Here is a 26,416-nt window from a genome sequence, read left to right as displayed (position 1 = left end):
CAATGGAAAGCTTGTTCAAGCATATATTTTGTAATCTTGTGCAGGAACATACTGGGTACAGTGATTTTTTTCGTGGATTATCAGTAAACTGTTACTGAACTACATCTCCCATGATTCTCCATTACCATCTGCAGTGCTATTGGATATTTATGTCTGATTTAGAGCCACGCAACAGTAGGCAACTTGTACCTCTCTACTTCTTATGTAGTCAGTCCTAGAAGTCTTTAGCTGGCATGGAACGCTGGGCATTGTAGTTTGCAGGTGATAGCCACAGGTTACCTACTTCTGGCCCAGACCACACCTCCAAGCATTCCCAAGTTAAAAACTCATGGCAAATTTAGAACCTGCACCTCATCTGCCCAAACCACAGACACATTCACCTAAACCACGCCATTTTTGGGTAAGCCATGTTTCTTAATTGGTAGTTCACGTTGACCACTTTAAAATCAGGACTACCAAGGGAAAATCAGGCTTATTAGCAAGTAAGCAAGGGTACTTATTTTTTTACTTAATTTAATAGTACTTTACATTAGTATTTATCTGATTTGACTTGTTTAAACTTCTGTAGGCTGTATAATAAATGGTGACTTAAGCAAAAAAATATCGAGGATCGACACAAAGAGGCCAAGAATAGGTCCCAATAATGTCTTGAATAGGCTCTGCCATCACAAAGCCTTTAACCAGAGCTGGAATGAGTAATGTAATCAGATGTAATCTTGCTTTGATATAAGCATCTAAGAACTTATATTACTTTAACACAGAAGGTAAAGAAAGGAGTTAAAGCGATCCAACTTCAGTATTTTGAATTAATAATGTACTTCCATTGAATTTATATATTTTGTCCATTTTACCTACTTTATTCTTTTTAATATATAGCAACTGAAAGTGAGATTTTTCTGCAAAGTCATAATAAAGTATGTTTAATAATTAGTGTGTGAGATGGCAGCAAATAATTATTTTTAACAACTGTATCATAGGGACCCAAATTAGCTCGGTACCCAGGGCTTAGAGTGGCCTATGTTACAAAGTTGCTCACTGGTGCCGCCCTAATGATGTATTTATCAAGCGCGCACCGTACATTAACCTCAGATATAGTCATGTATAATAAATGTGTGTCTTATACTTTTCTTATAGAATATAAGAGTGTGATATTATTGGAAGATTCCATTTCCAGGTGACCGGAGGGGAAGGAGGATGGAGCTTTGTATGTTTATCACCACAAATATATTTTCTACTTTTCTTTATCAGTGATACATTTCAGAAAAGCATCCATGCAGCTCTCAGGGTTGTTTTTTTTTTACGTAAAGCCAATACCAAGGCTTTTTCTCTAAAGGTAGTGGGAGTATTAGTATTATAGAACTAAACCAGATTAGGTCGAATGTGAATTAGATTTGCTAACAGATGGCGCGCTGGAAATTAAAGGTGCTTTGCGAATGGAAGAGACAGCAGCATCGCATTTCTCTCTGTCTTTCTTTCATGCACTTGATAGACGGGTATAAATCACAACAGTCCCGTCTTGACAGCCAATTTCAAGAATTTGATCTGGTTAAAGACACGACTTCCCTGCAGCCGCTGCTCCAGATTATTCTCTTCCGCGCGGTACCTTGTCATCTTTACAGAAGCAGAATCACCTGTCTTTCCCTAATGGCATTTTCTCTAATTACAATTTTAGCTCTTTAGTGTAATTACTTTGTTACATAGACGTATTTTTACCGGCTGTCTCGCCGAAGTGTTTTCTGCTTATTTTTTTTCCTTTTAATGTGACAACTGATGGTGTTTTTATAGGCGATACTGCAGATAGTGCTTAATATAAGTACACTTACAGGCAATGCTGTTGACTAATTATACAAACCTCACTATATGGAGCGGACGACCTTTCAATCTTAGCTAGGTGTAATTTGCAGGTATTAATATAGCACTAACAACTTCCATAGTGCTGTAGAACAGCAGACAGACTTATAAAGGTAAACATAGACAACTGGTATACTATTATTATAATATTAACAGTTTACACCACAGAGTATCTTAACCTATGTCCACAAAGCCCACGGTAAGTGCCATGTTCTTTAGTTTCCTCATTAATAAAGTGAAATTCCTCCTATACTAGCGTGTTTTTGAACATGGTGGGGAGATTTAAATAATAAAAGGAATATTATTTTAATTTTATTATTTTCTATAGTTACATAACTACCCGATATCCCAATTGATTGCTTTAGTTTCAAAATTATATTATATTTTATTTGTTGACGGCAGGAATTTAGTTAAACAAAATTATATTATTGATTCAGAACTGAACCATGGGTCACAAGGCTCATGATGTCAGATTTGGGTCCTGGATTAAAGAGTAGTAGGAAAGCCTGATACAATCATAGTATTTAATCATCTAAAGGCAAAAATTAAAGAAAACATGATGTTTCAATAATAATATGATTGTATATGCTGAAGTGTTTAGATGCAGCTCATAAGTAATGAATATATGGTAGAATGTCTGACAGGGGAACCAGTGATTGGTTCTAAGCTGAATACATTTCATTCTCTTGTTTTCCCCTCAACATTTGCAGTCTTTAAGAGAATGTCATTACTGCACCACTATATATTAGTTGCCTTTTGTTTACATACTAGGGGTTACTTACAGGTATAACCAGAGGAGGGCTGGCAAATATTAGCCCAGTGGCAAGACTCGACTCAGCAGCCTATTAGGGAAATTTTAAAGGGTAAAAAAATGCTGGTGGACCAGTGACACAGCCTAAGGTAGCCCCTTATAGAACCATCCTGGGGGCAGATGCCCCAGGGTATAATACAAAACATATCAAGCTAAACAACATTGCAGTACCTCTTATGCCCAGTAGGTTTCTGTTCAGAGACTTTCCATTCAAATCTTATCATAAGTTATAGTTTATAAACTATACTAGAGCAGGATTCATACATAACATAGAAATGTTATGTTCATTTGCAGGGCAGGCGCTACCGTTAGGCGAACCTAGGCGGTCACTTAGGACGCCATGGTTTAGGGGTGAATGAGTGACATAATAATGGTGCAATAAGCTTCTTACCTGTGAAGCTGCTGGCTGCTGCTCCTCCATGTCATTGATGGGCAGGGGGTGTGACGCTCGACTATGATGTCACAGCTCAGCGCCACACTCCCAGTGTAAAGAAAAGTTGCAGTCGCTAATGGCCTCCTGTTTGCTAAGGAAATTAATGTGAAGGGTTTTACATTCCCGAGATGGGGCATGAGGCAGTGCCGCATGGAGCTCCTTCCAGCTCTGTGCATTTGATAGTTATATATTTGTACGTGTTTTACAAGTACACCATGTATATATCAAAATTGTAATGTGACATTTGACAAGATGTAAGGATGGAGCCCTCCTCATGAATAACATATGCTTGTTGCGGTGACAGTTCTCATTTAGATTTGAAATCTCCCCAGCAAGACATCCTGTACTTGCTCCTAGTTTACAATATTCATGTCACAAATGAGATTGACATCCACTTCTGTACTACAGCAAATGTTTTGTTTGTGGCTCTACGAGAATTTGCAGTCGCTGTGAAGGGTTAATCAGCAAATCCAGACTCACCCCTGTGTTTTTTCAGTGCTATTTTATTAGAGGTCCGCACAAGACCATCATATGTACAGCGCTATGAAGCCAAGTTTCATTCTGCTAAACATCAAGCTAGGTGAGCGTCTCGTTGTACATACATAAAAGGTTAAAAATGACAGCTTACTACAGTGAATTCAAATACAATTATGCAGTCACTTTGTTTGTCAACTGGAGCTCTCTCTAACATATGCCGAGGCTCTGCCACAAAGTAGGAGGAGAGGAGTCTGTCTAAAGGAAGAACAGATCTTTCGAAATAGGCAACAAACAGTTGGGGAAAATGATGTTTCCTACTGACAATCAAATCAAATGTAGTAACAACTCGCCAGCTTCCCGCTGCTAGTTGACAGCACGTCGAAACACACTGGGACAAACATTCACTTAAACACTGATTGCAGGAGAACGTCATTCTGCGACTGGCACAGCCGTTCCAGAAAGGAGAGGGAGATAAAACAATGCAGAGTTCTATTTCCAGACAACTTTTTCAAATGTGACCTTTTTTTTATTGTCTTTATTACAATTAGGGGCTGGATTTTCAGTCTGTACAGGGCATAGACAGGTCCAGCTATAATCCTCATGTTCCTTGTCTGGCAAGGGAACTATTTTCTTTTAAAACATAACATTTTACAATAAGTCTGCTGGAGATAGAGGTTGGGTGGTAGAGTCGTAGGTTATAACGAAGATTCTACTATCACCCAGAGATGTTTAGTTCAGCAATTATTGTGCAGTGAATCTCGATTCTGTTATTTAATGATGTTAGATAACGGCAACATGACTGAAACGGGTTACTGATATTTTCGACACATGAATTAAAGTGATTTAGTATTAATATTCTGTATATTGGGCGGTCTATTGAACCACCTTGATTTAAAAGTTTTGTAACCGATAGGTCGACTGCTATTTTGAGGGTTAAAACAATGTTCAGAAACTAGTGACATCACCGAGGTAGAAATGACAATCCAACCTATCAGATCCCAAGAATACAGGTTCATCATACAACAATACTATCATGTCTGTGTGTAGGAAGGGTATAATGATATGCAGATACATTAATCAGTCTGTGCACAATAAATTAAACTAAATGTTTAGCATTTATAGGGAACAAAAAAAACTAAAAATGAATCCTTCAGATAAATATTATGTATTTTCCCAAAAAAATAGCAGCATTCAGTCTCATGTATTTCTTACTGTACCCCACTTAATGGTTACTATTAGATTATCCTGCAGCAACCTTTACAATTCTTCTGCCATTGTTGTGTAAACATTCATACCAGATGCCATCGCTAATTAATGTCAAGACATGGCCATGTAGAATTTTAGATCACCTCCTAACATTACTTCTGGAGCTGCATAAACGAATGTCTAATAACTTGTCTAGAGGCAGTGACACAATAGCTGCAGTGGATTTCATGTTAAGTCAGGACAATGGAAAAGCAGTCAGATACGGAAAACATATTTACTTTTGAAAGGCTACATGTATATAAGTAAAACAATTCTTTATTGAATAAGGTAGTGCTTGATATTGCGTAAGCATTTCATTATCTTTGATCATAATTTGATCTTCCGTTAGAATGTATGAATTACATTTAAAATGAATCTATTTTTAAATAGATTGATTATTTTTTAATTCAAACTATTATTGAAACTAGTGATAGGACACCATTATTCGCTTCACGGGCCGCGTGGACAGAGATCTAATCTTCAAAAAATCGCTGCATATCACCCTTAATCTCAGTAATTTGAAGTTAAAACAATACATATATTCTAAGAGACACCTACCTGTAATAACTTATCATCGGACATTTTAAGCAAGTGTTAAAAGCTATAAGAAACAAAGCTGACAATAAAGCAGGATGGAGCAGGGGGCCATAGGTAAAAGCTCAGAGGGCCGCATGCGACCCATCACTGATTTAAACTCACACTTGTTTTTATAATGATAAATATCATCATCATCATCATCAACATTTATTTATATAGCACCAACATATTCCGTAGCGCTTTATATATATATATATATATATATATATATATATATATATATAAATATGCAATTAAATAACGTTGCCTACTCAGTATACTTTATGAATATCTGTTTTATTTACTAAAAATCAAAGCCTATTTTTAAAAAGAATAAATATTGCCTATAACAATGAAATGACTGGCTGGCTCGCCAGTTCTGATCTTTCCTGAACCTACTGCTTCCAATTTATTAATGTAGCAAGAAACGTGTATTACAGTCTATGTATTGTTCTACCATTTGTTAAACAGGCATCGGCAGAACACATTTCATTTTTATTGTACATTTTCATTTTATCTGTTTGTTTAAAAAGTGCTTGAATTCCAAACTATGCACTCTGGCAAGTTCACATCAGTTTGTCTCTTAGCCACAAAACAGTTGGCACCAGCTGGGCCCCTCCTGATGCCAGAGTAAAATCACTTAAAATAATATAAAAGAGATTATCTCACAACAGAACGCATGCTAGTAAGTGTAGAGCAGATAAGAGCTCCAGAGTGTGCTTGAGATGTGTCTAGCCTGCCTGCTGAATGAACCAAATTGGGATTTCAATACAGTAAAGATCTTTGTAGGCTAATTGTAACATTAGAACAAATGTATATCAATACTGTTATAGCGAATGGACATCTGTTTAATTACAAGCTAGAAGCTAATGAACTTCTACAAAAGAGAGGGAGTACCGGAATATATACTTGTTCTAGAGGAATTGAAATATTTTTCTACGGTCTAATGACAAGCATCGTCAGCAGTGTACCGTGGTCCATGAATGGTGTTTGGGCCCCACTGACCTGTCAAACCGGAGTTGACATGTGCCTACAAGTTGAAACATTTCTCATAGTGTGTCTGATGTAAAATTTTCAATGATCGTTCTGATACCTACACATAGGGCCGATTGTACTACTAGGCAAATCTAGGCATTCACCTAGAGTTCCAGGATGTACGGAGCACCTAAAACACTGAATAAGTGGCATTATGTCAACCATTCAGTGTGTCTTTATTGTTTATTGTTACCAGGGTGCCCCCACACTGAGTGCTGGCCTCTACCATGAAACGGCAAGAGATGCTGCTCCTCTAAGTTTTAAAGGACTGGGGGTGTAGCGTTAGGCTATGATGTCATAGCCCAGTTGCGCACTCCCAAGAAGATGCTGCCTTGCCCCTTCTCCACACTAGATAAGAAGTTGCCCCTGCTTCACATTGTTTCTTACCTACTGTGAAGCAGGAGCGTGCAGTGCTGTGAATATGTATGTCGGGGCGACCCAATGAGTTTATAATGCATTTACCGGCTCTGCCTACACACAGTGTAGTCATTTTTGTAGGGTGAACGACACATATTCAGCCTGTCTATTAGCTAGGGAACTACTCATATCGTGAGGCATGAATCTGCATTTCCACAACTAATGGCTCAACCAAGATAATTGCTACCACCACTAGGAGTAGGAAACAGGTACATCTAAGTCCTCATAGGCACTTGTGTCAGTTACATGTATTTTACTAGCATTTTTAATTCTAGTACAAAGCATGTGAAAATGGAACACAGTGTTTCCAATGAGCCTATACCCACTTGCTTTTTTACAAGCACTTTTTCTGAATGTATCTTGTTCCATTCACTGCAAGTAGATGTATTGGGGAATCTTCAGTGACCTCTAATGACCTCCAAATGCAAGTTTCAAACACAGGTCAAGGTGCCTTTGCCACGCATTCTCACTTGCGTGTTTAGCACATAAAAAGGCAGTGGGTACAACGCCAAAAGAGATTTTTAGATTAGTTATTCTGTTACTAGTTTCTTCAGATTGAAGAATACAAAGAGATCTCCATTGTACAACAAACTTCCATGCTATTATTTGTTGCAGAATGTTTAGTCTTTTTATTTGCTTAAATATTCTCCTGGCATTTCATGCCTGGTTATACTGACATTCACATGTGAATTAAACAGATTCAGCAGAAATCTAGTAGATTAAAACAAAGATGGCCTCTGCTACTGTGCTTTGAGAAAAAGAGAACAATTCATCACGGACATTCCTTTCTGTCTGTAACGCATAGCAGTCTGGCCAAATTGATATTCAGTGTTTCAAAGATACCAGCATAGCTGTATGTTGACATAACGGGGTTACTTTAAATAATTCCAAATTTGGGGAGATGATAAATGCTTAAAGTGAGTTTTTCTTACACATTGCTTTCCCAGTGATGCCAATTTCCATTAAGCTGTCTGGCACGATGTACGGGTGGGTCTCAATGTTTAAGAAAAGTAATATATGCACAAAGGCATATCTATATTTGCACAGCGTTATTATTCATTTAAACGCTGTATTGATTTGATGTTTTTCATTGCATTCACTATGACAAGCTATAGACTATAAACAAGGCATACTTATCTGTAGCTGCAGAGAAGATTGAATAATGAGCATTGAATAAACCGTGTGACTGGTTTATCAGGTTAACTGTTTCATGCAACATTTCAACCTTGCTGTGCTGGTAAGAAGCTCTTCTGTACAAAAATACATGCAATAATGTACTTCCCTTATAAATGGCAGATGTGCATGATTTAAAGGTAAAATCAGTTTTTGGCTCATTGTTTTATGTATCTGCAGTTGGATGTTTCCACGTGGGTGCTCTGGTTATCTCCTATGTTCCAAACATATACTAGTAGTGGGTGTGTTGGGGAACATTGTCGAATTAAAATACCTGTCTGACACATACTGCAGCATGAAGTTCCCCTCAGCATAGCTTCCAACATGATTAATTACAGGACATATTATTCCTGCTGCCTTTTTCTAAATTTTTGCTAACTGCAATGATCTGACCTCAATTTAATTGATATCAAAGGCATTTTTACATTAATTATTTCATTAGCCCAGATTCATTCAATTGAAAAATCAATGTGCAAAATGAAAAAACTTTGTGTCCCAAATGAAATGGATAAACCATATCTCACAACTGTCCTGATTTAGGTGGGACAGTCCCGAATTTAATGGACTGTTGTGCTAGTCAGGACTTTTGTACCGAATGCTGGAATGTTGAAAGATATGTCCTGCCTATCGCTGCTCTGCATAGCCGAGCCGTGATGAAGAGGCCCCTGCCATAGGGGATGTGGCAGACCCACATGACCCCAACATTATGAGACCACACCCCTTTTGGAGAAGGCATGTTTGTGTCTTGATACAATGCATGTTGGGTGATAATGATAAAGGGTTCTGCAAATATATTGGCAAAAAGTGTCTTAAATGAATGTATGCCATTGTGTTATGTGGCCACAATCTCTCTTAAGAGAACTTCTTGGACTGTGTTCTTGTAACCGGTTAGGTGAGATTCTGGCAAAGCTGATATGTTAAAGGGCCGATTCTATCGCGTACATGAAGTTTTCACATTTGTGCTTGAATCCTACTATCCTAAATCCCTTTGTCAGCTTCAGTTTCAAGAGCAGGTTCAGGGAGAACAATTCACTGCACATGTGAAAAAGTTAAAGATGTAATGAATTGAATAGGCTTTCACATGTGCACCAATATTCACATGTGCACCAATGCTTTGCATGCACAAAGCCTATTACTTTCCCGTGCAAAAATGGATAGTCAGGTAATCTAATAGTGGGAAAGAGAAAATTTGTCACTTTTGCATAGGAGAACCATTTTCTCTTGTAAAATAGATCAATGGAATAGGCCCCTAACTCTTGAATTGTCACAAGTCCTTATGACATACTTTTTTTCTGCCAAGCTCAGTTAGCCATAGTTTTACTTCCAATCGCTAAGCATTCGACTTAACAAGGCAAAGTCTTATTATAAGAAGAGAAGAAATCTTTTTGCACGCACCTTGCTTCAACTAAGCCAGTGCACCTTAATGCAGTGATGATATGTTAGGGGAGAGAGTTGTCAAAGCATCGTATTACTGTGATGCTGTAATGACAGCCTGTCTCCAGAAAGTAGTCCTGTTTCCACAAATCGCACGTTGCACCGTTGATTTCTGACATGACACTTCATTCAGTCTCTTTGCTTTTCCTTCCTCATTCGTATACAAGAGCAGCTGGCGCCCATTTTTCTACTAAGTGATTTGTGTTTTTTTGCCACTTTGCTAGAGTGCAATTAATTGAAGCAGAAAACATGCTCATTTTAAAATAACATTCAGGGTTGAAGGAAGTCGGCTCTAAAATGCATTGCACCATTGCTTGCCGAACGGATTCCAACCGGGAACATTTGTTTGGGTAGATTTAAGGGGGGTAAGTGTCCAGGGGTTGTCATAAAGTCGAGTCTACCATGTATTACACTTTACACTTGAGACAGAAATATATCAGCATCATTATGTCATATGTTTCATACTGTTTGAAAGAAGTTAAAAAATGGTACATTCTTTCAATATTGTTGGATTGTAAGTCATTTTTCTTGAACGGATGAACAAATACATTTGCTTTTAATGGAATATAGGGGTTTATTGATCAAATAGGTTTTTTTTCACCAAATTTAGGTCTGCTACCTAATTAGCAAGCCCTTTCTGCCGGTGATAAATATCTTAAACACATATAATACAATAATGTGTATTTTAACTTCTTAATATCAAAAGGGTTTTAATTCCCTCATGACCAGATCAATTTAATGTTTTAGTGATCTGCCAGTTGCATTGGGAATATCTTTTTTATTCCTTGGTCTACAGAAATAAGTTTTACATTGTGTTTTTTGGGACAGATAGTTCTTTATTTTTGGCAGCATATTAAATCATACTGGTTTTTTTTATGGGACGTATGTAGGCAAATTGTGAGAAAAATGAGGAAACAATACAGTACAGCTCGAAATATTTACATGGAAATGTAACCACCTAGTTCTCCCAGCAATAGCAGTACCAAATAACACTAATTGAGGTTTGGCGTAGTTATATTTATTCTGATGATTTGCTACATTCACACCCAGGTACAATGTACACATGTGCATAACATCTAAGCTTAAAAGAAAGTGGGAGTAGGGTCAGAGCTGGGGGCTGGAGTCAATTTGGGGAGTTTTGGGATGACCGTCATTGAGTGTACCATGTACTCATTCTTGCAAAGGTCTATAAGAAGTGTTACAAAAAGTGCACATTGTGTTCTTAGGAGCAGGTTAGGGAAGGAAACTACAAACTATTTATTATTTTTTATTGTTTCTATGGAATTACTTATTTTTTACCTTTTGGTAGAACACATACGGTGAGTGACGAGTCCAATAATCTCCCCGGCACTCTAACATTATCAGATCTTGTGCTGTGTGGACCTTACAACAGTTACAATCAAAGGTATTGGATGATCATTGTCCACTTTGACCATAGTTATAGGTGGCCAAATATTTTGATATACGGCTCCAGCATAATAGGGGGTGAGGTCACACTACACCAGGATGTGAGACATGCCACGTACTCTGGTGACATGGCCATTGCTTCTGAAGCGCTGAGCTACCCCCAACCCACTTCCCCTCCTCTAAAAAAAACCCCCAATACTGTGTGGTGATCGTGGGAACCCATTGGCGGGGCACATCATACATCTGTCCTTGAATCGGAACAAAATTCCAGGTCCATAGGACGGTGGGACAGTCCCCTCAATTCAGGATTGTCCTGGCTAAATCAGGACAGTTACGAGGTATGTTGACAAAGATCAGATCAATATATATCAGATTGTCATTGGACATTGCTCTTGTTATAGGGCTATACTCGCTGCGATATCGAAACAGCATGTATGGCCAACATTAATTAACCTCCATCTCAGCCATCAAGATAATGTGAGTTTCTAGACTAGTAGCACAAAGCAGGATTTACTTTTTTCTAATAAAACACAGATAAAGTCATCATCTTGAAAACGGCTTCTTTCTGACAAAAACGAGCTCTTTTGAAATAAAGCCATATTCACTGTATTCCTGCTTGAGTTAATGTGAATTTTAGTGCCTCCAATTTTAGATTGAAGTAGGGGCCAGGATAAAACCCACTGCGTGACAGTTGAATTTATAGATAATTGTGAATATTTCTGTCCTTGAATAATAAAACTGCAGAGATTTTTTTTTTCCCCTTAGATGAATGTGAATTAGGCCCTGATGTTAGCAGCTTTGTATAATGGAATGATGTCTGCAATGTCTTTAGTGTAATGAACTCCAGTGTAATTAGCAGGTCACCCCCCCGTCCCCCCCCCCTCGCCGAGCCTTGTTTCCGGCACGACTCCAAATAGCGCACAGCAAAACAATGGCTGTCCTGCAATTGATGTACAAACAAGTTTGTCTGGAAGGCAGAATTATTGAAATCGGGTCAACATGATAGTTCTTTCTGTGGATATCAATGGAGTAAAGTTTTTTTTTCCCTAATTTACATAGCCTTGCGCAAATGTTCTGCCATCTGACAGATGCTTAAAGCACTGTAGGATATGACAATTAAAGTAAACATGGCCATTATTTGCAGAAGTCTTCAATAGACGTAAAAGTTAAGGAAGCATATGTAAATTGAATTAGCTTTTTTTTTTTTTTACATTTAAAGGGGAGATAACACTTTTTACTTTGAAATTGCTTATATGTACAAACCGTCCTGGTCATGCCTATTTAGGATGCTTACTGAGATGTAAATTGTTAGAGATGATTTCTCCACCTTCCACCTATGTTGCAAGTGTTTGACTGAGCGGCCCTACAAACATTTATAGGAGTAGGTAGACCCAATTCAAACTTTAGACAGCAATACCTGAGCATTCCCTCCCCATCCATCTCATGCATTGTCATAATCCATGTTCATTGCTTCAGTTTTTATCAAGAGATCACTCTTTGGGGGAGATTCAGTTCGGCGCAAGGTGTCTCCGGTGTCTCCGGAACGTCTGCGGACACACGTCACGCCAATGTTATGGCAGGAATCTCCATTCATTGTTTCTCGCACCCCATACAGGTGCGGAGAAAAATTAGCGGAGATTCTACAGTTATTGCCAGCAATGTGTGTATCCAGACATCGCGGTAGTGTCCGTGTGCCACATAGCGGCAATTAAATCTCCCCCATAGAAGTAAAGGAACAGTAGAACCGAAAGCTACTTTGTGTCATCCTCAGAAATAAATTAGGCAAAGATTTCCAAACTATTCTCCCTCAAACGGAAGGAAATTGAATTAGTAACATTCTCTTTTTTCATAATTAATTATTATTTATAGTACAGAGGCAGTAAAGGTGCAGCTGTTATTAAAAACATATACTGCCAATATTTGCCTAAGCCTAACTTGAGTACAACTAACTAACACAGCTCTGGGTAATGTTATAATAATACCGATGAGCAAGTTCATGGTGACAAAACTATAATGGTAATTTAATGAAGGGGTGTCCCAAAGGGGCAGAGACATCAGACATATAATGCATTGGAGTTCCACATGTTCACCTGTCAAAAGGACATTGGAGTAACAAGCTATATCACCAGCGAACATCTCCAAAGATATGTGTATTGTATTTATAAGACTTTTATCAGTAGAGGTAAACATTGTGGGATGTTTTACATTTTTGATGAGACCTTATAAACCGTAAACAAGAAGGATAATATGTTCTAAATCTAGTATCATGTTTTCTACACCTTGAATGGGACGTTCCAAAGATTAGATCAGACATTCTAAAATTTGGATAGGAAGATCTACCTTGGATACGACTTTCTAAACCTTGAAGATCTAAATCTTGGAAATGACATTCTAAACCCTCATAATTATGTCGCTTTAATGTATAATAACGTCTTATTGATGTTCTAAAGTTTAGCTAAGACATCCTAAACCTTTGATAAGAATATATAAATCTTGGATAAGACATTCTAAACCTTCAACAAGATACCTTAATACTTTCATGTGATAATTTTGAGGCTTGGATTAGGTGTTCCAAAGTTTAGATTAGACATTCTAAAACTTGATATGAAGATCTAAATCTTGGATACGATGTTCTAAACCCTCCATAAAATGCTATAATACTTTCATGTACCATTTTTATTCTTGGATTAGATGTTCTAAACCTTAGATTAGACATACTAAACCTTTGATAAGAAGATATAAATGTTGGATAAGATGTTCTAAACCTCCCACAAGATGATATAATAATTTCATGTGACATTGTTAGTCCTGGACTCAGCGTTCTGAACCTTAGATAAGATGTCCTAAAAATTTGCTAAGAAGATATAAACCATAGAATATATATTCCAAATGTTGGAGTGAAATATATAAATATTGGATAAGATGTTCTAACCATCACATTAGGCAGAAAATGATTTCCAAACCCTGGGTATATAAAATATTTAAATTAATTAAGAAAAGGCAACAGATACACCTGTAAACAGAACAATGTGATAAAGAGAGCTAAATTGACAGAAAACATTTAAAAAATAATGGGGCTAGCATTATGTTTGAAGGGGTAATCAAAATGGTACCGCCATTGATTGGAATCTTGAACTAGAAGCTTTTAATGAAGTGAAAATATATTGGTCGAACAGGGTTTTCGCTGGCAGAGAGTTAAACATTGTATAGAGACTACTTCATTTGGAATAAAAAAAATCGAGCCCTAAAAAGTTCTAGTCGTTTAATGCGAAACATAATTTAAAACAGCTTATTTTGTCCAACTCTTTCCTAAACAACCTCATTCACCGTCTTGTAGTAGAGCAATAGAAATGACAAATGGTAGGCAGACACAAGCTGCTATCTGATTGGACAGACAACTTTAGCAGTAACTGGGGGCAGGAAAGAGGAGCTCTTGGCATTGTTACAAAAAGAGGAATCTGCAATATCTAGCGTAAGCCTGGTTGCGAGGGATGAATCTGAATGAATGTTTTAATCATGGCTGCATAAAATTCACTGCCGGGGAGAGAGAGAGTAAAAGGGAGCGTATTTTAGTACCCTAATAACTCCTAACTCTAGCCTAAGATCATAATGTATGCGAGAGCAGTCCAGTAATTATAAGGTAATAAGTGGTTTTGTAAGTGCTCTAAATTAAAAGGAATTCACAGAGCTGCTGTAAGTCAAAGCTGAGCCACTTTCTTTCAAATGTTGGCCTGAGCCATGAGAGCATGGGAAGTCAAGACAGTTGTAGGGTTGTAATTAGTGTTAACGGTTGTAAGTTGCAGACATATTAAGAAAATGAGACATTTACTGGACCTATTTTCTGTTTTTTCTTAGAAGGTTGCAAATTCTATTAAGGTCCAAATTATTATACACGTACTATAAGCAATGGATTATTAAAGCAGATCCCTATACTTTGTCTATTTTAGCTCCACAAAACAATATTCGTTACAAATATTTGTTTAAGTTGGCTGTGGCATCATTAATTGCTAAAAAGTGTTATGTATGCAACTGTTCAAACATTTAAAGGTGGGCTCCCACCTAGTAGGGTCTGAGGCCGCCCTAGACGGAGTACCAGGGGCTGCTGCAGCCATTTTTTCCCAGGGCTCATCAATTAAGTTACCACCTTTAAATGGTGGTGGAAGGAATGTGTGAGGACCAATCACAAGTTATGATCTGGGGGAGGCAGAAGAGAAAGTTTTAAATATAAAAAGCATATTTTATCGTTTCCTAGAAATATATTACTGTATTCGTTGTATTAGTCTACTTCATTTTGATGTATAATTTCTAGAATGAAACTGATCCTTTAATGTGCACCTGCCGATTTCTAACTCCATGTTAGTGTCTGATAGTGTCTACTACGGCTGACATGGGGTCTCAGAGGTTGGTAGTCTCTAGTAGCATGGAATAGTGTTTAGAAACAATTAGTCTTCTAAATTCTATAGATTTCCTAAAATGCATGTGTTTCAAGACCAATTGCACAAACATCTTGATATTATACTTGATATTAATTTACTTAAAGTATAAATTGTTGTGTGCTACTCAGTGGTGGAAGTGGGCTGGTATACGGTGGTGTGCTATAACGGCACTTCTCCCACTGTCTTCATCAGGGGCAGGCTGGGCTGGGGGGCATCTGACCCCTCTGGCCGATCCCATGGTGGACAACCTTGGGCTGGGTCTACCTGCATTCTTGTTTTTATTTAGAATGTTCTTAATAGGCTGCTGAGTCAAGTCTTGCCCCCCGGGCTAAATTTTGCCAGCCCTCCCCTGGTCTTCATGATAAAACTATCAAATTTCTTTCACTTACATATTCCATGCCACCACTTCTAAATTTCCACTTCGACCACTGGTGCTACTTACATTATTTTACAATCATCGGATTCTATAGCTAAAATTTCCAGGAGATGAAATTTCTTTATCCAGTCCAATACTGTGACAGAGTAATTTTGATTTTAAATGATCAACTAAAAACAGATTTAACATTTTGATATTAGAAATTAAATTGTTTCTTTCAGCACCTTTTAATTTCACCTATTTTTAATTTTGGGTTAAGTCACCAGCATCGTAAGACCAGTGTACTCTACATTTCACATGTACAATTCTGCCTGCTGACAAGCAGTCTTACCTTTGGGAAAGGGGATTTGGGCTTTTTAAAGTTTTTGTTTACTGCCTGTCTGTAACATTGTTAAATCTCTGTCATGGCCTTATGCTGATTACCTTCATGTACAACAAGAGTTATTGACTGATGAATGAATGATGTGCAGTCTTTAGTCCCTACAGACCAATCTTAAAGAACAGGAAGCTTTCTTTTATTAAACGGAGCCTTCTCTCTCTTCTTGTCTCCTTATTACCATGCAGGCTTCTCTGCAGAATGTCAAGCAAAGATCGACACATTGATTCAAGCTGCTCGTCATACATCAAGACGGAACCCTCCAGCCCAGCTTCCCTGACGGACAGTATCAACCATCATAGTCCAGGTGGCTCGTCAGACGCCAGTGGGAGCTACAGTTCTACAATGAATGGGCATCAGAATGGACTGGACTCTCCACCCTTGTACCCATCAGCTCCGGGTCTTGGAGGCAATGGACCTGTCAGGAAAAGATACGATGACTGCTCTAGCACCATTGCTGAAGAATCACAAACCAAATGTGAATATATGCTCAATGCAATGCCCAAAAGACTGTGTCTGGTGTGTGGCGACATAGCATCGGGTTACCATTATGGGGTGGCTTCATGCGAGGCCTGCAAGGCTTTTTTCAAAAGGACAATTCAAGGTTGGTGCTTGTTTCTTTTATCAGACTAATAAAGCCATGATTTTAGACATATTTGGTGTCCTGAGTCATCTGCAAAGGGGTAATGTAGGCTCAAGCTTATGGAATCAGTTATCTGCCCAGATTTCCAGTTTCACACGTCTTCTGTTCTATAGTGCCCATATTGTGCTACTTAAGTTGGCTATTTTGACCTACTTTAAGATGTTCAACATATTCTAAAGCCAATACAACACATCTTAACACTATAGGTATTTGGGATGTGTTTAATTCATTGATATAATCAGTTAAAACCAGTACTCAAGGTTGCAACTGATTCCATAATATTTACAATTGTATACATACTACTTTAATTCCTTCCACCATTTCAAATGGAGGAAGAGGGGCCCTTAATCTGTAAAACTAAGCTTGCGTTCCATTACTGCTTGTAACTTGGCTAATTCTTGGATCAAAATTAAAATTAAAGTAGCTTGGTCATGGCTCATATGTGTTACATACAGGTAAAGCAGGTAATGTACAATGGCTTTCAGACTGAATATCATGTCAAACCATCACCCGCCATTCTCGAACGGTTCACTAAGTTGCATCAACCATCAAAACCACAAACTGGGCTCTAGCAGTTGAAGTATAAAATGTGTTGATATTCTTCAACTTTGGCAACTATCTATATACGGTAAAACAAGCATTGAAAATTTCTACCAAATTTTACCCATTGCTAATGGCCCACAGGTAAATAGTGACACTGTGACATAGGAAACTTAGTCACACACTTAACAAATTGGGCACATTGGGGATCATACATGGCATAGACATATGTAGAAAACCAATGGTGACCCGTGATAGCACACAGGTAAAGGATGACATAGGAATACTGGCCACATAACATCTCGGCACATAACAACAGTGGCACAAGGGCATAGACATATTAGGGAGCAGGTAACAGATTGATCTATACTAGAACACAGGTAGAAAGGTTCATATTGTGAATATGTAAAGGCCGAGCTCAATATACAGGTACAATAGTGAAAAGGGTCAAGTTAAGATATGAAAGAAAAGAATGAAAAAATTATAAAAATTATAACTTCATGGTCAGATTATTATATTTAATACATGAATATATTTAAATATGTTTAATATATTTTTATATAAACTTTATTTTACAGGCATAGTGTTTGCATTCCTAATAATACACCCTAATGAACTATGCGGGACTCTTATTTCTTGCGTTAAATCAGTGTTTACCTATAAACCACTCTAGCAATATCAGTCAATCTGTGGAAACTGTACAGTAATCTTTCCTATTCAGCACTACCATTATGATATAAAATGATGCGATTACGGTATTTGCATAAAGATAAACTAATTTCCAGACCGGAGATAAAGGGTTTAATGGACACTCCACACGACCGGAGTGGCTGCAGCTTGTGTGTTTGTTGACAAGGACCTGGCCCGGTCTGACCTACGACAAACGAACGCCACTTTTCCATTAGAATGGAGAGTAAATAAAAGTAAACCTTGTGGCTTTTGTGTATCATGATAACATTTTCCTTGTTATCCGGAGTCGCGATTAGACTGGTTATTATTACCCACATTTGGCGTCACTCCGTGATTGATCAATCTGGCTGCCCTTCAAACATGCCTTTTACTACAAATGCCAACGTAATGGTTGGTATCAGGACCCAAGCTATGAGTATCGTGTTGTCACCTCTGCAGATTTTATGTTTTAGACCTTTCTATTAAGTTTGTTTATCGTGGATAGAACAGACATTTCTCCTTCTGCATAGACATAGAATCTAAGGGCCTGATTCATTAAGGATCTTAACTTAAGAAACTTCTTATTTCAGTCTCCTGGACAAAACCATGTTACAATGCAAGGTGTTTTTTCATGTAGCACACAAATATCAACTTTACATTTCAGTGTACAAATAAGCTATCAAGTATTTGTGTGCTACATGAAAAAAGAGTCAGTATTTAACTTATGTGCAAAACAGAATACTAATTTTCACCCCTTGCATTGTAACATGGTTTTGTCCAGGAGACTGAAATAAGAAGTTTCTTAAGTTAAGATCCTTAATGAGTCAGACCCTAAGTCGGGACTTGTCCCAAACTTAGGAGCCATTGACGCAGATCCTTCTTTGGCTTCCACTGGCTAATTCATCCAAAAATATAATTGTTAAAAAAAAAAGGAAAAATAAGGTTAAAATAATCAATTCCACAGACAACCAAACACTTTTAACCTATATATTTTATTATGGAAAAAAAGGCACTAAACTTACAATATATTTATAATAAGTAGCACATTCTGTGGGTTGAATATGGGTTGCACACTAAAACATTGTTCTGCAGTCAAAGTTTTAGTCCTGATTGAAACTTCTTCCACCATCAGTTAATAGGAGACAACCCTTAGAGCTATTGCACATTTTATTGTAATAATGCCTGATGGGAGTTTTTATTACAGTAACTGGGAAAAAAAAAGACAACACATGTAAAAGTAAATTGCACCAATTGTTAGTTAAAACCTTATTTTTAAGGATTTTACCAAACATAAATCTTGCATAATACCTTATAATATGGGATGGCAGTGCATGATGGGAGTTTTAATCAGTCTCCACCATGTAGTGAGTTGTAGCCAGCCTCACTGGCCTATATTATTCAATATAATGATGCAGTGTAAATTAGTATATACAGCAGATTTGTGGTGTATTATAATAAAATATCACTATGGTTTTATAAACACGAAGCCACAAGTTTAATCATTAATAATACAAACTAATTGTGCCTGAAGTTTTCTGCTACTGTATCCAATTAATTCAGAATTATACTTTTTTATCGGTCAGAATCACAGTTTCAACAATCTTCCTAAAAGACTGTATCACTGCTTGATGCCGAAGAGAATTCCACTCGATGAACATTTTACTAGAATGACCCTGGTGCCTTGAAGTAATTATTCAGTCCACTCGCTGTCTCTCCTAAGCGTTAATTTTTCTAATCTCATTAACAGAACAATAACAAGACATTTTTCACACAGGTTTTAAAATAAGCATTTTATCTGACAAGTAGCATTAGGCATTTATGGCATACAGGTATTAAATTTTACAATGGGAATAAGTTAGAGAGCTACAGGGCATGGAAACTTAGATTAAATAAACTGTGTGATATAATATATATCACATGAGTATGATTAAAAGTAAATGATGCAATATACAGATAAATAGACAGACAGCGATAGATAGATAGATAGATAGATAGATAGATATTACACAGATGGATATGAGATAGATAGATAAATATTACATATATAGATGTGAGATAGATAGATATTACATATATAGATATTACATAGATAGATATATAGATAGATATTACATAGATAGATAGATATTACATAGATAGATATTACATAGATAGATAGATAGATAGAGATTACATAGATAGATAGATAGATATAACATAGATAGATATATAGATAGATATTACATAGATAGATAGATAGATATTACATAGATAGATAGATTGATAGATAGATAGATATTACATAGATAGATAGATGAATAGATAGATAGATATTACATAGATAGATATTTCATAGATAGATAGATATTACATAGATAGATAGATAGATAGATATTACATAGATAGATAGATATTATATAGACAAATAGATAGATAGAGATTACATAGATAGATAGATATTACATAGATAGATATATATTACATAGATAGATAGATAGATATTACATAGACAGATAGATAGATAGATAGATAGATTTGCACATGCACCTATACAAATTCAATGGAAAATTAATATATTTTATTAATGCTGTAGATCAGTAAAAGAACAGTCAAATAACATATACAAAACAAAATGACTATTCCAGGCTTGGCGCTCAGCCACTGTGAGTTCCTGTCCCTAAGCGTTTGACTAAATTGCCCTGTGAGTAGATCAGATCCGGTGTTGTGCATTCTGCACTTATAAGCTGCATTTTTTTATTTGGATTGAAGATATCATTTAAAAAATTCTCTTCATTGCAAACATGACCTGACCTCTGCATAAATCTTGTTTTCAAGTTTTCAAACAATTTAAGGAAGTATGAAAAAAAAAAATCTCTTTCTACAGTTTCACTTTGCACTTTAAAAAAAATTCATTATAACTTGTGAGGAGGACTTCAGACAGCAATTGTATACATGAGTAGGAGTAGTTCTACTATATATGACTTTTTCAAAAAAGTGTTACAACCCTTTCAACAAACGTTACATTTAGCCATTAATGACACACGTTGTGGAACATTTTACTAATATACATGTTCCAGCCCCCACTGCCAGCTGTAAACCTACATTAGGAACATATAACTATCTTCTGAGTGAGGAGACCTGTCTGGACCCTATGACAATCTGTTCTGTAAGATTCTATTAGTCAGCAAAATACAAACTAATGTTACACAAGATTATTTTTTTTTTCAATTAAACAGAGCCCAGAACTATTTTGTTGGTGGACCAGGCCAAGGTTTACTTCAAATTGTTTTATCGTTTTTGTCATCTCGGTTTAGACATCACAGAAACCATGTTGGTTTTGTTCACTTCAAAGCACAGATTCATCTGCAACCATGGAGGGAAATAGGCATAAAACAAGCTCATAGTATGTGCCCAGTAAACCATCTGTCCCTACCCAACCTCATCTGGAAGGACGAACGGCCAGATATTTTTTTCTCCATGTAATATCAAAGCAAATTTTGTTTCGTGCCTATTTATGCGATTTCCTATGTATAATAATACTAATTAAAAAGTGACTGGACTTGGATATCTTGTAGGATATAGGACCCCCAGGTGCTGACTAACACCTGTCTGCATCTCAAATGCACCACAAGTTCATAAAACTTCATGTAAGGGACAGACCAATATTTTTATTTTTAGGAGGAGCGATTTCCTGCATCTCTCATTTTTCACTCATAGCAGTAGTGGGATGCCTGCAGCAGCACACTGTATACATGTGCCGGTTGGCTCCTGCTAGGGGCGGCGATTGCCCGGATCTCCCCTCTCTGGATCCGCCACTACTTCATTGGGTTAGATTTATCAAACCTTCTAAAAAAGGAAAAGTGGAGGTGTTCCTCATGACAACCAATCAGATTCTAGCTATCATTTTATAGAATGTACTAGATAAATGATAGCTAGTATCTGATTGGTTGCTATGAGGAACACCTCCACTTTTCCTTTTTAAAAGGTTTGATAAATCTACCCCCATGAATGGTGTCAGTTATGCAATTCAAGACATTCTTACATTGCTTTGAGGTAAAAGTGTGACGTTCCACTTCAGTTAACATTATTTTAAATATATATTTAAACTAATGCTTATATATAGTTTTCTTTTTCCTTCTTCCTTTCTCTATGCAATAGATTTCTATCGCACAAAGCAGCAGCCCAATCCTAACACATGAAAATTAAATTCAGTTCCGAAATGTCTATCAGGGTAGTAAATTGGGTCAATGTGTTTGTGAGACCATGCCCCCCCCCCCCAAAAGGAGAGCAGAGCACACAGTGACTAGATAGACAGTGCTTCTCTTAGGCACTATTATTGAATAGCGATGCCTGGACCATGTGACCGCCCACATGTGTCAACATATAGCTTGTGTGGCCATCTCAGGATAAGTTCCTTGTCGTGCTCTGTTCAGGTAGATAGTGCTCATCTAGTATGCCTCAATACGCAAATGGCATCTTTGTACGTAAATAAGGTCGCGGCTGCTGTCCATTGTCCTTCAGTGTAAATACCAATGTCATTTTCTACAAAGCAACATTTTGCCATCTTGATCATATATTTAAATAATTTATCACTGTAATATATTTTCACCCATCATTGTGTCCACTAAAGTTTGACACTTATATAGATATACTGAAAATATTTATTAATAAGCAAAACTATTTATCAGCTCCTGCAAACTCTCTGTAAATCGGACAAATATAACAGATACCTGTTACAATCAGATAATGTGGCAGATTAAATTCAGTGGGAGGTGCCACCAGACGTCACCGGGATGTCTGTCTACGCCCTTTGCCGCCTATTATTGTAAGGAATCTCCATTCATTTTTCACACCTCTTTGGGGAGCGAGGAAAAATGAGTGAGGATTTCTTGCTGGACATCGCGTCAATGTGTAGACATCTGGAGAACTGAATCTTCCCCTATGTGTCTATTTTTGGGAGTACAGTATTCATATTTGAATTCATTAATTTCTAAAACACGGTTGCAAATTCTAAATAATATGCCAACATCTTATAAGAGATATTAGTAAAATGGAAAAAAATATACTCTCCAAAATGATGCTAGAGATTAGTCAATGACAAGGTGGATATCAGATCTGAGTTAAGGCTGACGTCTCTCTTGTGTAGGCGCGATGTAACAATTCTACGACCATTACACAATATCTTATAGCACATTGCCGATATATAGAAAATTGTGGCACTCTTATCTGTAGTGTTGACAGATTTCTTTATCATGACCACTTAGCACATTTTCAACAAACGCACGTCTCCATTTCTTGCCGTCGAATTAGCACTAGCCAAGCATTTGACTCAGTCCTGCAATCCGCTAATGTGATATTTAATGAGGAGCCATCAGTCCGCAGAAAGGAAGTCAATATGAATCAGTGTTTACAAAGTGTGATTAACTCTGAAATATTTCATCAATGCTGTGGTCCCAGGCAGACTCTATGCTAATTACTAAAATGTGCACATGTTACTTGGGGGGCCAAGGATGGACCCTGGGAGCTGCAAACAAGGAGAAGTAAGATTGCAATTATGCTCTGACTGTCTCTCATGACAATTTATGCATTTGCTGTGCTGACCTCCCCCTTCCCAAGAGGCCAATAAACAGAATGCATTTTCATTAAGATACTAATGCACTTAATCACAGGGGGAAGGGTTACAAAAGTAGGGAGAGTTCTGTAAGCAAGACAGGGCTAAGCTCCTTGGAAAAATAGACTTTCCGTTCCAATTGTAAATGAGCTATGCATTACTCACAGCCTCATTTTCGAATAACAGGACATGTACGTTTTAATAAATCATGGCTGCTGCTTTATTAACCTTTTAACTTGTAACTTTTAACCATTAACTCGGGTATGTAAAGTAGGATGTATGCAAACGAGCCATTGAGAGGATGCTGTTTATCGCAAGATGTCTGGACCAACAGCTTGACCTCCGCCCCCAGCAAGCTTTCTCAATGTATTATCCAAAGAGGGCACCAGCTGTCCTACACAAGCTTGGAAGAATTCACTACAATACCCTGGGCACTTGGAACAATGACTTTCAAATAGAGAAAAAAAAACAAAAACAAAACATAAACGTCAAACTATGGTTTCCATGTGTTTATTTAACTATAACAAAAAAAAAGAAAATGCACAGAATTAAATTAAAGAAATGGATATCTAATGATTAGCAGAAGGAGTAACATACAATAAATTATGGCAACAAATTAAATATATAATGTATAGGGCTGTATATTATAATCTGTGTCTGACTGTCATAGAAATATTTGAATTCATCAAAGAGCTCCATGACCATTTAAAGGCATTGTTCTTTTATTAACCACACCGAGTTTTAAGATTACTTTTATTATATACTGTAAAAGTTGTTGTTCCTCTCACGTGTTTTAAATAAATTCCCGAAACAATAATATTACTAATCAAAACATGTGAGTAATGATGTCAGTATGCACTGTTTATAATAATTTAACATGACAGAATCATCATCATCACCATTTATTTATATAGCGCCACTAATTCCGCAGCGCTGTACAGAGAACTCACTCACATCAGTCCCTGCCCTATTGGGGCTTACAGTCTAAATTCTCTAACAAACACACACACACACACACAGACAGATACACAGACTAGGGTCAATTTGTTAGCAGCCAAATAACCTACCAGTATGTTTTTGGAGTGTGGGAGGAAACTGGAGCACCCGGAGGAAACCCACGCAAACACGGGGAGAACATACAAACTCCACACAGATAAGGCCATGGTCGGGAATTGAACTCATGACCCCAGTGCTGTAAGGCAGAAGTGCTAACCACTTAGCCACCGTGTTGCCCCATTAATATATTTATATATATTTATTTTTCTTGCGTATTATGTATAAAGCATTCAGGTTGTATTTGGGATGTAAAACATGATGTCATCTACATTTTTCTTTTCAACACAGGAAACATAGAGTACAGCTGCCCGGCCACGAACGAATGTGAAATCACAAAGCGCAGACGCAAGTCGTGCCAAGCCTGCCGCTTCATGAAGTGTTTAAAAGTTGGGATGCTGAAAGAAGGTAGGGCACACCGTTATATCTCTTCAAATCATTGTGCATTAAAATAAAAAGATCGATAGGAATATCAGTTTTGCAGCCTTTATTTTTTTTTTTAGAGGTTGCAATATGACTATGTTTGATCGTGTTTACTCTGACTAAGGGGTATATTTACTAAACTGCGGGTTTGAAAAATGGGAGATGTTGCCTATGGCAACCAATCAGATTCTAGCTGTCATTTTGCAGAATGTACTAAATAAATGACAGCTAAAATCTGATTGGTTGCTATAGGCAACATCTCCACTTTTTCAAACCCCCAGTTTAGTAAATCTAGCCCAAAATGTTTTTTACATGCCAGAAAAGAAAAATAATAGTGGAATACCTTCAGCAGACTAAATATTAGATTAATGCACCAACAGTATTTCTGGGGTGCGTGTTCATGTAGGTTGGGGAATTCATGTTTGGGATATGTTTAAATTAAGCTAAAGCTAAGTGCATCAGCAAAGTTGATGAGCAAAATGATTAACACTTTTCTGCTGTACAACAGTTTCTATATAAGTGGTTGATGTGACTGCTAGTGCTACTGACAGTCTTGGGGGGGGAGGGGGGATTCAATTGGCCGCAAGGTGCCCCGGACATCGCCTTGATATCTGGCTGTGCACATTGCCGGGTGATAGAGTACAGAAATCTCTGCTTATTCTCACTCGCGTCTCTATGGGACACGAGGGAAAACGGGTGGAGATTTTAGTAAAAACTCTGCCGCCATGTGTCCCTGTGGACTGTTCCGGAGACACATCGTGGCACCCCACGGCCAATTCAATTCCGCCTTGCACTCCCTTGTCTCTTTAATTATTATTATTAGTTTTTTTGTCAAACTATGCTACAGCCTACAGCAGTCCGCAAGATATTAGCTTTAATTAGTGCAACTTATGGTAGAATAATCAAATCTAATAACTGATTGATTAGTAGGGGTAGAAACCCCTGAAGGTTATTGCTCAATGGTGCGAATTTGGCACTAAATCTACAGCATCCAATCAGCAATCAGCTTGTATCTATCTAACATAAGTTAAACAATAAAAACAAGTGTCTGATTGGTAACTCTGGGTTCCATGCAGATTTGAGTGATGTTAGCAACTAACTCTCTACGTGTGCTAATTCCCACTGTTTTATTACATAAGGCCGCAAATGTTTTAAGCAGAACCTTTGCGTTATAATTTTATACATGAGGCTGTTTAAATGATAAAAGTTGTTTTCCAAGTTTCGTTTCCTTCCAGAAGTAGCGAGCACCGTTTATGGCTTTTTCATTGGGCTGTGTAAGAATGTGTTTATTTGATTTGCTTGTATTAAACAGGTTTCTCCAGTTTTATGGCTGTCAGTCAGACACAGTCTGGACAGCTGCTGTTTTAATTGGAGCTAAGTCACTTGTAAGACTAGAAAGATGGCTAGAGAAATCCAATAGTGTCAGACGCAGACAATGGGAGAGTATGAGG

General features: G+C 37.4%; 1 protein-coding gene across 9 annotated transcripts in view; it reads left to right on the top strand.

Moving 5' to 3' along the window:
• Window positions 1-26,416, top strand: part of ESRRG (estrogen related receptor gamma) — a 633,225-nt gene that overhangs the window by 490,840 nt on the left and 115,969 nt on the right. For all 9 annotated transcript variants that reach the window (XM_075204251.1, XM_075204255.1, XM_075204249.1 and 6 more), the window contains 2 exons: window positions 16,236-16,651; window positions 24,834-24,950. In XM_075204251.1, the coding sequence (XP_075060352.1) occupies window positions 16,236-16,651; window positions 24,834-24,950 (533 nt within the window). The remainder of the gene's footprint in view (window positions 1-16,235; window positions 16,652-24,833; window positions 24,951-26,416) is intronic.

This window comes from Mixophyes fleayi, chromosome 3, assembly GCF_038048845.1.
Source record: "Mixophyes fleayi isolate aMixFle1 chromosome 3, aMixFle1.hap1, whole genome shotgun sequence".
Classification (NCBI taxonomy): domain Eukaryota; kingdom Metazoa; phylum Chordata; class Amphibia; order Anura; family Limnodynastidae; genus Mixophyes; species Mixophyes fleayi.
Note: the sequence above shows the minus strand (reverse complement) of the source record. Positions and strands in the feature narration are given on the sequence as shown.